We start from the raw sequence: 13,634 nt of genomic DNA on the forward strand, positions 1-13,634 counted from the left end.
GCTTTATTAGTCAGCAAAGGCATATGTTTGCCCAGAGAAGAAAACATGTCCTTTCCCAGTGTTCGCCTCTTAATGCAGAGTGTGCCCCTGTGAACCACATGCAAAGACACAGCAATAGAAAGACTACTATGATTATGTTGGTAATTTAACCATCCTCATGTTCGAACTCGATTCCTGGGGTGGTTGTTAGTGGAAGATACTAAACACGGACAGGATGAAGACATCTTTGTTACTGAGTCCTACAAACTCATTGCCATCAAGTCAATTCCGACTCATAGCAACCCATAGGACAGAGTACAACTGTCCCATAGGGTTTCCAAGACTGTAATTTTTAAGACAGCAGACTGTCACATCTTTCTCCCATGAAGCAGCTGGTGTGTTTGAACTGCTGACCTTTCAGTTAGAGCCTAGCGCTTTAACCACTGTACCACCAGGGCTCCCTTGTTACTGAGTAGTTGCATATAATTGAATATACCGTGGGCTGCCAAAAGAACAAACAAATCTGCCTTGGAAGAAGTACAGCCAGAATGCTCCTTAGAAGCAAGGATGGCGAGACTATGTCTCACATACTTTGGACATGTTGTCAGGAGGAATCAATCCCTGGAGAAGGACATCATGCTTGGTAAAGTAGAGGGTCAGCGAAAAAGAGGAAGACGCTCAACAAGATGGACTAATACAGTGGCTGCAACAATGGGCTCTAGCATAACGATTGTGAGGAAGGCACAGGACCAGGCACTGTTTCTTTCTGTTGTACATAAGGTCACTATGAAAAGGAACTGACTCAACAGCACCTAACAACAACAACAAAGTTGCGTATAAAAGTATAAAAGTTCTAATATGATGAAGAAGCAGGAAAGCTTTGTTACAAACTTTTACAAGAAACTTTAAAAAACCAACTATATCCTTTGTGAGGGAGAGATTGGAATATGAGGAAGGAAGGAAGGAAGGAAGTTGGGTTAATTAACGAAAGGCCCAGTCTGAGAAAAAGGACTTGGTTGGGAGAGGAGGGGTTTTGTTAAATTAACACTCTAACTGCTGAGATTTACTTTTGATCAGTGGCGTGTTTCATTTCGTTCGATTTTTTCCCCCAGAAGAGCCAAAAAAGAATGACTTCTTTGGCTCACTCCTCCTTTTGTCACATGCTCGAGGTACACTGTTTCTCTGGTTCTATTTAACTTCCTGTTTCTTGATGGTGCAACAGGAAGTCCCCTGATCTAAAAGGTATGCCAGGGGGTGTGCTGAACCAACAGTTTCACTCTCATGGTCTCAATTGCATGGGCCCTTCTAGGTACCTATGACTGCATGAGACATTCTTTGGACAGCCCATAAGTTCCCAAATGCTGCTCTTCAGTCTATACTAGTATATGGGGGACTTTATATATGCCTTGGCTAGTACTGGGGAGACTAGGACATGGTTCTTGCCCCTCTGAGTCAAGTTGTCTCATTCAAGGGTGGGGAAAGAAACTTGTTAATAGTCATTATAGCAGAATATAATGAACCATGGTTTCAAGGTACCATGAAAGAAACCCTGCTTGGTTATTCCATTTGGCAACCACCTCTCCATGGTTGAAATAAATCACTGCCGGTGTTTGATAGTCTGAAAATAATGATGTGAAGAGATGTTAGAAAGACTGGGCATATTTTGCCTGGCAAGGAAGGAAATCACTTAGTGATCACTTTTAAGCTATGAAGCATTATTATAAACAATAGTAGTAACCACCGTTTTTTATTTCTCACTCTTTGCTGGAGACAGATCAGAAGAAATGACCTTCAGTAGCAAGAGAAGGGGCGTAATTAAACGCAGTCTTGGTAATAATGGTATTCAACAATGGAAGAGGCCAGATAGGCATTGGTGGAGAACTTTATAAAAAGAATACTGGCCATCTACCTCTACTAAATGCTTTCAGAAGAGCATTCGGGAGAGCTCGCCATGAAGGATATGAGGGCCTCATAAACATAGCCAAGTTGAAAGGAAGAGACCCTAGAAATATGCCCCTGACTTTGAATCTTTTTGGGTCAGTTCATTAGAAATTCCATTCAAAGCTATGTGTCCCACATACATACACACAGGAAAAGGCATTTATTTCTTGGAAGAGACTTAAACTCACCCTACTGGCTTGGAATATAAACCAATGTCTTCTTCTCATTGTAGGCAAATCACTTGGACGAGGGGCTTTTGGGAAAGTGGTCCAAGCATCTGCATTTGGCATTAAGAAATCACCAACTTGCCGGACGGTGGCTGTAAAAATGCTGAAAGGTGTGTATGCCGTAGTTGGCTTTCAAATGATCCATCACCTTTTTGCATTCCCTATTTTCTAAATATTCGTGCAGATCGGATATGGCCTAGGAACAGATAGAAGCTATTGCTGCTCTAGCCGCGTAATTTTCTTCTACTGCTGGAAGCCCCTTTTGCTTCAGGAGGTTTGAATTAGGGCAGCACAGCTCAGAATAAACCTTGTAAATGGAACAATCTAGCACGGTCCTATGAGAAATGATCTTTGTCACCTCAAAGGTATTTCTCCTTTGTCATCTTAGAGTCTAAACTCCCCGTGATTTAAGCCTGTTATAACCACAGGTTTGAAATTTTGGAATAATCTACTGTGATGTTGTATTGGGAGCTTAGGGGCACATGACAAATCTCAAAGTCTTCGCTTGGGCTTGACCTAACTATAAAGTAAAGCTAGAACAACTAAGTTGATCAGAACTCTAAACTATAATATACTGTCAAGCCCCAAACATTTCCTCTTCAGAAATTATAAAAACCCAATGACCTTCCTAGTGTTTGAAGATACTACCACTCTGAAATGCCCATATGTCCTATAAAGTGTAGAAATTACTTCATTTCCTCGTATTTGTTGGAATTTTCATATTATCTCAACTCATTTTAACATTCCAAAACCAAAAAAGAAGCAGGGCAACGAAGCCCAAAGGGCAGTTTTTTAGCTCTTCAAAGTCTCTAAGATATGGCCAGGGATTTTGAGGTCTGGAAAACTGTGAGTCCAGCTAAGCAGGTTCTCAGCACAGGCTCCTGGAAAATGTACTGTTTCCACAGGAAGACTTCAAAGTTCTTAATCTCCTTCCAGAACTGACACTGTCCTTGCAAAAACCCCATGTAATGCTATTTTCCACCCCAAAAGGCTGTCTTGACCAAGGGAAGGCTCTGATAAAACTCTACAAAGAACTTGACGGTTCTCTGAAAGTAGCCAGGAAAGGAGTTTTCCGTCCACAAGTCAGGACTTCTGCTTTGGTGGATTACCCACACGATGACAGACATATCTGTGGGAATACTTTCATTCCAGTACCTTCCCCCTCTGTAACCAAATTCTGAAGAGAAGAGGTATCAACATGTCTTCCATGTAAGAAAGCACCAGGCTGGGTACTTTAATATATCAGGTTGAACCACATGAAATGGCCATTTTTCTTATTTTCTCTCAACATCCTTGTGAGCTAGAGATTATTACCCCCAATTTGCAGATGAGGAAACATGGTCCAGAAAAGTTAGATAGCCGCTGCAAGGCCACACAACCCTGAAGTGCAAAAGTAAGGGTTGGATGCCAGTCTTCCCGCTTTGAGTCCAGTGCTCATTCCACTACAGCACAGTGCTGAAAAAGAAGGGTCTGGAAATGGCCTGTTGCACCAAAGTCCTAAAAATGATCCTGGCCTGTTTTATAGAGGAAATCCAGGATCCCATCTAGAGATAATTCAAAAAACTAAATCTGGAAGCATCTGCTTCCGCAGCCTGTGCCTCTTCCTTGCTTACTACCACGCGCCCTGCCTCTGGGAGCGGCAAGTCTGATGGCCCTGCTGGGTATTTGTGGGTTTAAGACAACCCTTGTGGACCAGGCTGTACCTGGCACAATCTGAGTAACAGCTGCGTTTTCTTTATGGTTAAACCCTAAGGAGCATAAATAACTTGGAGGTACTGATGAGTTTGAGAGGAGATGGAAAAATTTTTTTGACAACCTGGGGAATCTATGCTGTGCAGAAATAATATGTTTAATACCTTCGTAAATGTGGGTCTTCCTTTTTTTTTGAGCCACCAGCATAGACTGGAAAAGATTGCCAAATCGCCCACTATGTAAAATTCCTACAAAACCATTTTCATTCAGCTTTCTTGCTTAAATTGGCAGGCCATCTGTTTCGGGGAGAGATAGAAAAAGGTAGGAGAGTCAGAATGTCAAACAAAGGTCATGAGTCAGAAGCTCTTTCAAAGTGCCCTGGAGCAAAAACCTTAACTTTTTTGGCCTCACACTCCTGTCTGAAATGAGAAGAGTAATCACGTTGCTTATTTATCCAACAAATACTTGTTGAACATTCATTGTGAGGCAATCCCGATCCCACTGGAGAACTTCTGGAGTTTATCTGGTAATTATTAAAAAAGATTTGTGCTTATGAAATACCACATTGGTGCTTACCACAGTGTTAAATGCACATACCTTTGACCCACTTCCAGGACTCTGTCCGACAGAAATAACTTGCACGTGTGCACAAAGACTGAGCACAGGTTGTCTCTTTCAGCATTACTTGTAATAGCAGAAAATTGTAGACAATCTAAAAGTCGGGGACACCATTCATCAATTTAAAAGAATGAAAAAAGCCTCTGACACACTGAAAAGGGGGAAAGGAGCAAGTTTTTAAAAAAAAAAAAAAAGTGTGCAAAGAAACACATATTTAATACATAAATATATATATTGTATATATATTATTTATCACATATATGTGATCTCATTTATGTAAACAAAAAAAATGGACCTTTGGGTATGTATATTCATAAATTCACAGGAAAAGGTCTGAAACAACAGTGGTTAACTCTAAGAAGTTAAGTGGGTAAGGTAGCTTTTACTTTGTACTGTCTATACAACATATTGTTGGCATATTTTGCAGCGAGATTATATTGATTATATTTTATAGTTTTTTTTTTCCTTTTTTAATAATATTTTTTGTGTTGAAGGTGGAAGTTTCCACAGCAGATTAGGTTCCCATTGAAAAATTTCTGCACAAATTATTCTGTGATATTGGTTATATTCTTCACAGTGTGTCATCGTTCTCATTCATTTGGTTCTGGTGGTAGTCTAAAAATAATTTTAAATTTTTAGAAAGACTTAGAAATTAACTGATAAGAACAAACTTCAGACTCTGCCGATTCTTATTCATGGTGCTTATCTCTGAGAAGGAGTTGAAGTCAGATGCCTACGGATCCTCACAACCCAAGATAACCCTCAGACTCCAGGGAGAAAAAAAAGAGTATAGGGAGAAAATGGCACACTGCAAAGATGGTCACAGAAATGACCACTCAGCCGGGGCAGGCCCCTCGTACTCCTTCTCCGTGACTCCCTGGACAGGGGAGAGCGAGAAAGAGAGGGGAAGTGTGGGGCACCCCCTGCCTGGAAGTTCTTGCTGCGCCTGCTTCTGACAGAAGGGAAGCCTCTGGAAGGCGCTTTCATAAGGTGCCCAGCTCTGAGTCAGCACATTACTGAACAGGACTAGGCCCACTAAGAGGAAACGTCCAGTGACTAACCCCACCACTGCTCTGAGCCTTACTGTAATCAAAAGGATGTTGGCTTAGGAGGGTGGGAGTAATGAAAACAGTCTGGAGACTTGGCCTTTCTGCAGAATGTGGGGAAGTTAACGAAGCAACTGGCTGAGCCCTGACAAACAAGGAGGGCAGGAATGCCGCCTCCGGCGGAAGGAGCCCCATTGTCCTGCCGCCCTGATTCTTCCTTGCTTCTCACACAGAGGGGGCCACGGCCAGCGAGTACAAAGCTCTGATGACTGAGCTCAAGATCTTGACCCACATTGGCCACCATCTGAACGTGGTCAACCTGCTGGGAGCCTGCACCAAGCAAGGAGGTAAATGAGAAAGGGAGGCCTGCTCCATCTCCCCATGTACACGCTGGGAGCAGAGTTCTCTGACACACAGCTCCATCTCTTCACCTCTGCTCCTCCTTATCTCCAGGAGAATGGCCTCTCAATAGCTCCAGAGGAAATAGTTTGTCCACTAATGGAGAAATGCTCCCACTCTAGAAATGTCTTCCCTGTACAGTTTCAATTTCTGAAGAGAAAGACTTTGTTCTAGACCTCTTTCCACAGGCTCTAAACCAAGTGTGGTGGGTGAGGGAGGGACATTTTTCTCTCAGGACAACTTTGAGGGAGTGTGACCAGAGCTGAGCCTAGAAGGTTGGGCATTCTTCGCAGCCTCACCCAGAGGAATGAGTCACCACTGGGAGGATCCCAGGGGAGGAGATGTGGGGACAACCAGAAGAGCCCTTCCCTTCATATCCACCATGCACACAGGCTTTACCCACTGGGGCAAGTGGCAGGGACAGGGCGGTGCCTTATGTTCGAGGGCACCGGCATATTCTTGCAGATCTTTCTTTCCTCCGCTATAGCCAACTTAGTGCTTGGCTCTAGGTTTGTGATCATTGTTTGCTCCAGAAAAAAAAAGTGCAAAGGACCTGTGCCTGCAAATGTTTTCCTAGCTCTCAGTAAAGGTAATAGGGATGAAGGGTAATCGGGGAAGGCCTACCTGCCAGGAGTGGCCGTGGGGAGAGAGAAGTGAAAGGCTAGGGAGGCGGCCAGAAATAGAGCCATAGGGACCTAGACACGGCCCAACCTGCTTCTCCGTTATTCTTTGAGGATCGACAAGTGTAAGCTCTTTCTCAAGTTCTCTGCCTTGACAGCCTCATTCTGTTTGCCTCAGTTTTGCATCTGTAAAACTGATGAGGGCTAATCAGACAACCCACCCCTGTCTGTGCCTCAGAGCTCCAGGTAGGGGTGTCTGAGATTAATAAATCCTCTTCCCTGTGGTAGGGAGATAGGTGGCCTCTGGAAGCAACTTCCAGCCTATAGACCCGAAGGAAGGGGTGCTGTCAGGATTTCTAAAATTCACCTTAAAAATCAGCAAAATCCTGATAGGAACATAAAACCACTCTCCCAGGAAGGGAGTGGCCCCTGCTAGCTTTGAAGAAGAAGTAGGGCGCCCAGGCCCTTTGGCACCTGAAACCCATGGCTGGTGCGCCCCGGGACAGCAGCCTGCTGAAGCAGCTCTGGGTCACCCCTGTTTGACCCAGAAGTGTCCTTTGTGCTCTAGTCCTCCTATGGAGCCTGTGTGTGGTGGGAATGCGGGACCCAGTCAGGGCCCCCCAGCCCCACTGCAGGTGGTGGGACAACTGAGAGGCCGGGCAGGGAAAAGGAGCCAAGGGCATCTCATGGGACCCACAGTGCAGCTGGGACTTCCTCCCAACCTTCTTCCTTCCTTTAGACCAGAGGTCAGCAAACTAGGGCCAGCCTGTGAGGTTAGAATGGTTTGACATTTATAAATAGTTGGGGGAAAATATCACAAGAATAATATTTTGTGACACATGAGAATTCTAGGAAATTCAAATTTCTTTCTCCATAAAGTTTTATTGGAGTCCAGTCATGCTCATCTGGTCATATAGTCTACGGCTGTTTTCACACTACAAAGGCAGAATTGAGTGGTTAGTTGTGTGGCCTGCAAAGCCTAAAATATGTACTATCTGGTCCTTTACAGACAAAGTGTGTGGGCCCCTGCTTTAGACCCTCTCACACAACCAGCTCTGTCCAGACACCCCAAGGCAGCCAGGCTCCTGGGGAGAGAGGAGGCTGGACAGGACCAACCTGTTCTCTGCACTGGGCAGGTGGGAGGAGCTGCTTGACAGCCCCGGATCTGGTGTGACAATGACCAGAGGCCCTTCTGCACCAGGGGTCTGGCTCAGAGGCGGAGAGGGTGGGTTGCTGGTAGTTACAGTTACAAGCCCTAGCTTTTGCTTTTCCCCTCCTCTAAGTTCTTTCTCTCCTCTTCCTTCTACTCCTTTCTTTCTTCTGCTCTCTGCCCCCCTCTGTCCCTACACATGTTGTTTTCTATTTCTTTTGTGTTTTTTAAATCTCTTCTCAAGTTAAACTGAAAAAGCCGTCCTATTCATGAGCCTCTCATCCCTAAGTTGCATCCCTAGGTCCCCCTAATATATCATAAAGACAGTTGGCTTGAGCTTTCTCAGCCTGGCAAATGGCTGACTGGCTTGGTGGGGCTGAGCACGTGCTGTTTTGGCTGCAGGGCCTCTGATGGTGATCGTTGAATACTGCAAGTATGGAAATCTGTCCAACTACCTCAAGAGCAAACGGGACTTGTTCTTTCTAAACAAGGTAAGGACCACAAGGGTTGGAGTTTTTTAAGGCCACCAATGAGTTTCTCTTTAGGCTGTTGCCCCATAGAGCAAGAGAAACCCACATTTTTCCATTAATGAATAGGCTTAAAACTCAGTATCTGCTTTTTCCTCCTTTTTCCTTCCAAACATACTCTTTTGTGGACAGCACAAAGAATCATTTGATCTCAGTGTATGCAGTGACAGGAGATGTTAAAATTTATTAACCATCTATCTCAACACCTATCGAATCATCTTGATAATTTTATTTCTCCTTGCCTCTCTCTCTCTCATTCTGTGTGTGTGTGTATACACACACATATATGTATGTTTATGTACACGCATATATACATGTATGTATATGTGCACATAAACACATGTACATGCATATATACATACGTACAATTCCCTGTTTCTTGAAGGGAGGTGATAACATACATAATTTAGAGAAATTAAGACTCAGTCAGCTGAGTGACTTGTGCACTCAACGATAGGCCAGTGATGGGACCAGAGCTGGAAATAATTTTCTTTCCTTCCCACTGCCTTTCTCTTACTTCCTCACACCCTCACCACCCATCTCACTCCTGTACACACTTTTTACTAGCTTTATCCACTAAAATAAAGCTGTGTAATAAAAGGAACTCATGGGTCCAAGATCTGAAGGCAAATAAGACTTAGATCATTGAGTGGAGGAGAAAAAATTTCATAACATTTTGCCAGGGCAGCCTCGGCACCGATGCTGTGTCCTTCTGTGAGCTGGAGAAGTCTAGGAGACACCAGTTCAACACTATTAACTGGTACTCAGCAGTGCTGGTGATGAGGCTGTGTACATAATGGTTAAGCTCTGAGACTCCAGAATCAGACTCTTCTGGTTTTAAATCCTGACTCTAACAAACAACAAACAAATCAAACCCATTGCTGTAGAGTCGATTCTGACTCATAGCAACCCTACAGTAGGACAGAATAGAACTGCCTCGTAGGGGTTCCCAGGAGCAGCTGGTGGATTCAAACTACTGGTCTTTGGGTTAGCAGCCAAACACTTAACCACTGCGCACTAGGGTTCCAAATCCTGTCTTCACTACTCATGAAATCTGGGACCCTGAACAAACTACTCAAACTCTCTAAGCTTCCGTTTCCTCATTGACTAAATGGAACTCATAATAGACTCACCTCATTGGATGGCTGGGAGAAGCCAATGTTCTCAGTGAAGCGCTCAGTAAATGTTAATCCTCATTATCATCATTAGTGACCCACAGAGATAGATAGAAAGGTTGGGTGAGTCCACTGATGGATAAAGGGTCCAACATCCAAGAGTGATGGCCAACTGCCATGTGAACAACAGTCCTCATGTGGCACACAGGTAAGAACCACTGAACAGCTGACCTTTTCTCATGTCTCAAACTGATCTGGCCAGAGACATAGATATTTGACAAGACTGGCAACATGTAAGCGGGAATGTATTTGCCCCAGTTTTAAACCATGCCCTCTAATAATTAGAATCTTGAAGCTGAAAGGGATCTTTGTGATCAGCTAGTTCACACTCTCATCTGATAGATGTGCCCAGAGAAGTCAAGTGACTGGCTTAAGGACACACACCTACCAAGAAGTAAAGTCAAGGAGAGAAAGAACCCAGCTCAGTTGCCTTCCCATTCAACGGTTTCTATGCACCACCCTGGAAAAGGTGAAAAAAACATAAGATAAAGTGTAAAGTGGCACCGTGGGGGCTGAGGTCATTCAAATTCCCTCCAGCTTTGAAACCCTGGACTGGCTTCAGAAAGAACTAAGCCAGCAGAACACCCCAGGGACCCAGGCAGGATGGAACGTTGGGGCTCCAGCGTCCTTTGTTTTGAAGACCGTGCTTCCTTCTCTGGCTATATTTAATGACTCGCCTCCCTGTGCAGCTTGGTGGAGCTTAGTGTTTTCATGGAGAACCCACAGCTGTATTTCAGACAGAGGTGAAGGAAACGCAAAACCAAAAGGCAAAGTAGAAATGAGAGGTTTTAATGTCTAAATAAATTCACCAGAATCTTAAATATTAAATATTATTTGTAATAAATTCACTGTATTCTGCCAGAGTCCTGGAAGCTCAAAAAATTAACTTTTATTTAACAGAGATGGTTACTGATAAGCAAAGCTGAATATACCGTCGGTTAGGGGGCCAAAAGGGGGGTGAGGGAACCTGAGCTAAGTCCTTGGAGATGTGACCCTGGCTGTGATTTCTGGGAGGCAAGAGAAGAGGGGAGATTTCACAGAGCTAGAAACTTTCCTGCCTCACCCTCTTGCCAGCACCCTTTCCCTGCTGCCTTCTGTGCCACGAAGTTCTTGTGAAAAGTAAAATTCCAGCCCCCAGCTAAGCAGTATCAAATCTAACTGCCTCAGGGAGACACAATAACCCATAGCTCTATTCTTTACCTCCTCTCGTGTGCATCACCCGAGGTGGTGGTGGGTGTTTGCTCCAAGTCCTGCTGCACAGGAAGGTCTCTATTCAAGGACCAGGAACCTCACACCCTCCATGTGCTCAGAGTATGTCAGGATGTCCCTCCTGAAGCTCCCTCCCTCTGTCCTCTGCTTGCTCCCACGGTGCCCTCTAGTGGAAGGATCACTCTTGCTTCCTGGCGTTTCTAGGAAAAGCCAAGGAAAGATGGGGAGCCTGCTAATCCTCACACGCCACACGCTGCAGGTGAACCAAGAGGCACCGCTTGTCTCCGTTATCCAGTGGTGCTATAACAGAAATACCACAAGTGGATGGATGGCTTTAACAAACGGAAATTTATTTCCTCATGGTTTAGGAGGCTACAAGTCCGAATTCAGGGTGCTGGCTCTACGCGAAGGTTTTCTCTCTCTCATCTCTGGGGGAAGGTCCTTGTCACTTCAACTTCTGTTTCCTGATCCCATGGAGATCTTCATATGGCTTGGCATGTATCTTCTCCATCTTGGTTTGCTTAACCTGCACCTTTTATATCTTGTGAGAGATTGACTCAAGACACACCCGACACTAATCCTGCCTCATTAACATAGCAAAGAAAACACATTCCCAAATGGGCTTTTGACCACAGGCATAGAAGCTAGGCTTTACAACACATATTTTGTGAGGGGACACAATTCAATCCATAATACCACTGAACTCCAATACCCCTCAGCCCTTATTTCTGTATTGCCATGTAGCAGAATCAAGGCTAGGCACACAGTACAGTTGGGAAATCCCTCAGAAGTACCAAGTAGTGTCGTAGTTATTAGATGAATTACTAAAGACAGAACTTTTCAGGTGAGGAAAATGAAATCCAGAATAGTAAGCCGAGTTGCCCAAGGTTGTATGGTTGATGGCAGAGCCAGATTAGATACCAGGACTTGGTTGCCCAGTCCAGCGTGAAAGGCCTTTTCTACCCTCATTAGGATGAAACTGGATCTGTGTTTTTTGTTTGTTTTGTTTTCATTAGTATTTTTTATTGTGCTTTAGATGAAGGCTTACAGAGCAAATTAGTTTCTCATTAAATAATTAATATAGATATGGTTTTGTGGCATTGATTGCCAACCCCGTGATATGTCAACGGTCTCCCCTCCTTGACCTTGGGTTCCCCATTTCCATTCGTCTAGCTTTCCTGCCCCCTCCTGGCTTCTTGTCCTTGCCCCTGGGTTGCTGTGCCCATTAAGTTTCGTATACAGCTACATGTATTATTGCTTGTTTTATGGGCCTGTCTAATCGTTGGCTGAAGGGTGAACCTCAGAAGTGACTTCAGTACTGAGTCATACTCTCAGGGTTTCCCTGGTCTCTGTCAGACCAGTAAGTCTGGTCTTTTTTGGGGAGTTAGAATTTTGTTCTACATTTTTCTCCACCTCTGTCCAGGACCCTCTGTTGTGATCCCGGTCAGAGTAGTTGGTGGTGGTAGATCTGTGTTTCAAATGGGAGGTGGAAAAAGAAATGTTCACATTCACTGCTTCCCCAAGGAAACCAGAGAAATTGGTAACCTACAGCTTTCTCATATTACCCTAATAGTGGTCACGAAGTGAAGCCCAAGCATGCTGAGAACGCTTTTGGTAACATTTTGCTAACTCCCCATAGAATACTTGTTCTTTTTGAACACTTTTTTGTGTTTTAAGTGAAAGTTTACCCAGTAGATTAGCTTCCCATTGAGCAGTCCATACACACAGTGTTCAGTGACAGTGGTTGCTGTCCCTAGAATGTGTCAGCACTCTCCCCGGTTCCCCCCTGCCTTCTCCGTTTCCGTCTGTCCAGTTTCCCTGCCCCTCCCTGCCTTCTCATCTTTGTTTTTGGGCAAATGTTGCCTGTTTGGTCTCGTATAATTGATTGTCCTAAGGAGCACATTCCTCACCTGTGTTATTGCTTATTTTAAAGACCAATCTATTATTTGGCTGAAAGGTGACCTCCAAGAGTGGCTTCAGTTTCTGTTAAAAGAGTGTCTTAGGGCAATAGTCTCCAGGGTTCCTTCAGCCTTTTCTTCAGTTACTTCCTTCCTGGTCTTTTGTATGAATATGACTTTTGTTCTACGTTTTCAAACCGGGACCTTCTATTGTGTCCTGGTCAGAGTAGTCAGTAGTGGGTAGCCGGGCACCATCTAGTTCTTCTGGCCTCAGGCTAGAGGGAGCCATGGTTCATGTGGCCATTAGTCCTGTGGACTAATTGTTCCCCTGAGTCTTTGGTTTCCTTTACTCTCCTTTGCTCCAGGTAGGAGGATTCCAATTGTTGTGTCTTAGGTGGTCACTCACAAGCTTTTAAGACCCCACAAGCTGTTCATCAAACTAGGATGTAGAACATTGTCGTTATGAGCTATGGTATGCCAGTTGAGCTAGGTGACCCCTGAGACTCTGGTCCTGAGCTTTCAAACCCAGTAACTAAGTCCCACAAGGTGTTTCATTCAATACTTTTCCTATGTCCCACACTGAATAAGGTGAAAAAAACATAAAAAGTAAAAAGTGGTGCCCTGGGGCTGAGAGCAGTGCAAATTTGCAACATTCATGCTATCATTTGTTAACGTTCATGCCCTCCTTCCCAAGCTGGTGCGTGGTGTGGAAAAGTGGTTAAGGGTGCAGACTTTGGAGTCAGTCAAACCTGGGTTCAAGCTTGGCCGTTTACTGGCTGTGTCACCTTGACTACTTGACTTCTTTTCACGTAAAAACAAGAACTACTTCACACAGTTGTTGGAAAGATTAAGTGAGAAAAACCTACCTCACGTTCTCACACGAGTCAGCTCTCAGTAAATAACCATCCCATAACAAACAAACCCATTGCCGTCGAGTCGATTCCAACTCATAGTTGACCCTATAGGACAGAGTAGAACTGCCCCATAGAGTTTCCAAGGAGTGCCTGGCGGATTCGAACTGCCGACCTTTTGGTTAGCAGATGTAGCTGTTAACCACTACGCCACCAGGGTTTCCAGTAAATACCACCTGCTATTAATACTTCCTTCACCGACCTAAGTCCTTGTTGAGAAGCCCAGTCAGAAGCAGAATACA

General features: G+C 44.4%; 1 protein-coding gene across 1 annotated transcript in view; it reads left to right on the top strand.

The window, feature by feature from the left end:
- Positions 1-13,634, top strand: part of FLT1 (fms related receptor tyrosine kinase 1) — a 202,752-nt gene that overhangs the window by 162,467 nt on the left and 26,651 nt on the right. The window contains exons 18-20 of the mRNA XM_064275298.1: positions 2,153-2,257; positions 5,737-5,850; positions 8,075-8,163. Coding sequence (XP_064131368.1) covers positions 2,153-2,257; positions 5,737-5,850; positions 8,075-8,163 — 308 coding nt within the window. The remainder of the gene's footprint in view (positions 1-2,152; positions 2,258-5,736; positions 5,851-8,074; positions 8,164-13,634) is intronic.

Source organism: Loxodonta africana, chromosome 23 (assembly GCF_030014295.1).
Source record: "Loxodonta africana isolate mLoxAfr1 chromosome 23, mLoxAfr1.hap2, whole genome shotgun sequence".
Taxonomy (NCBI): Eukaryota; Metazoa; Chordata; class Mammalia; order Proboscidea; family Elephantidae; genus Loxodonta; species Loxodonta africana.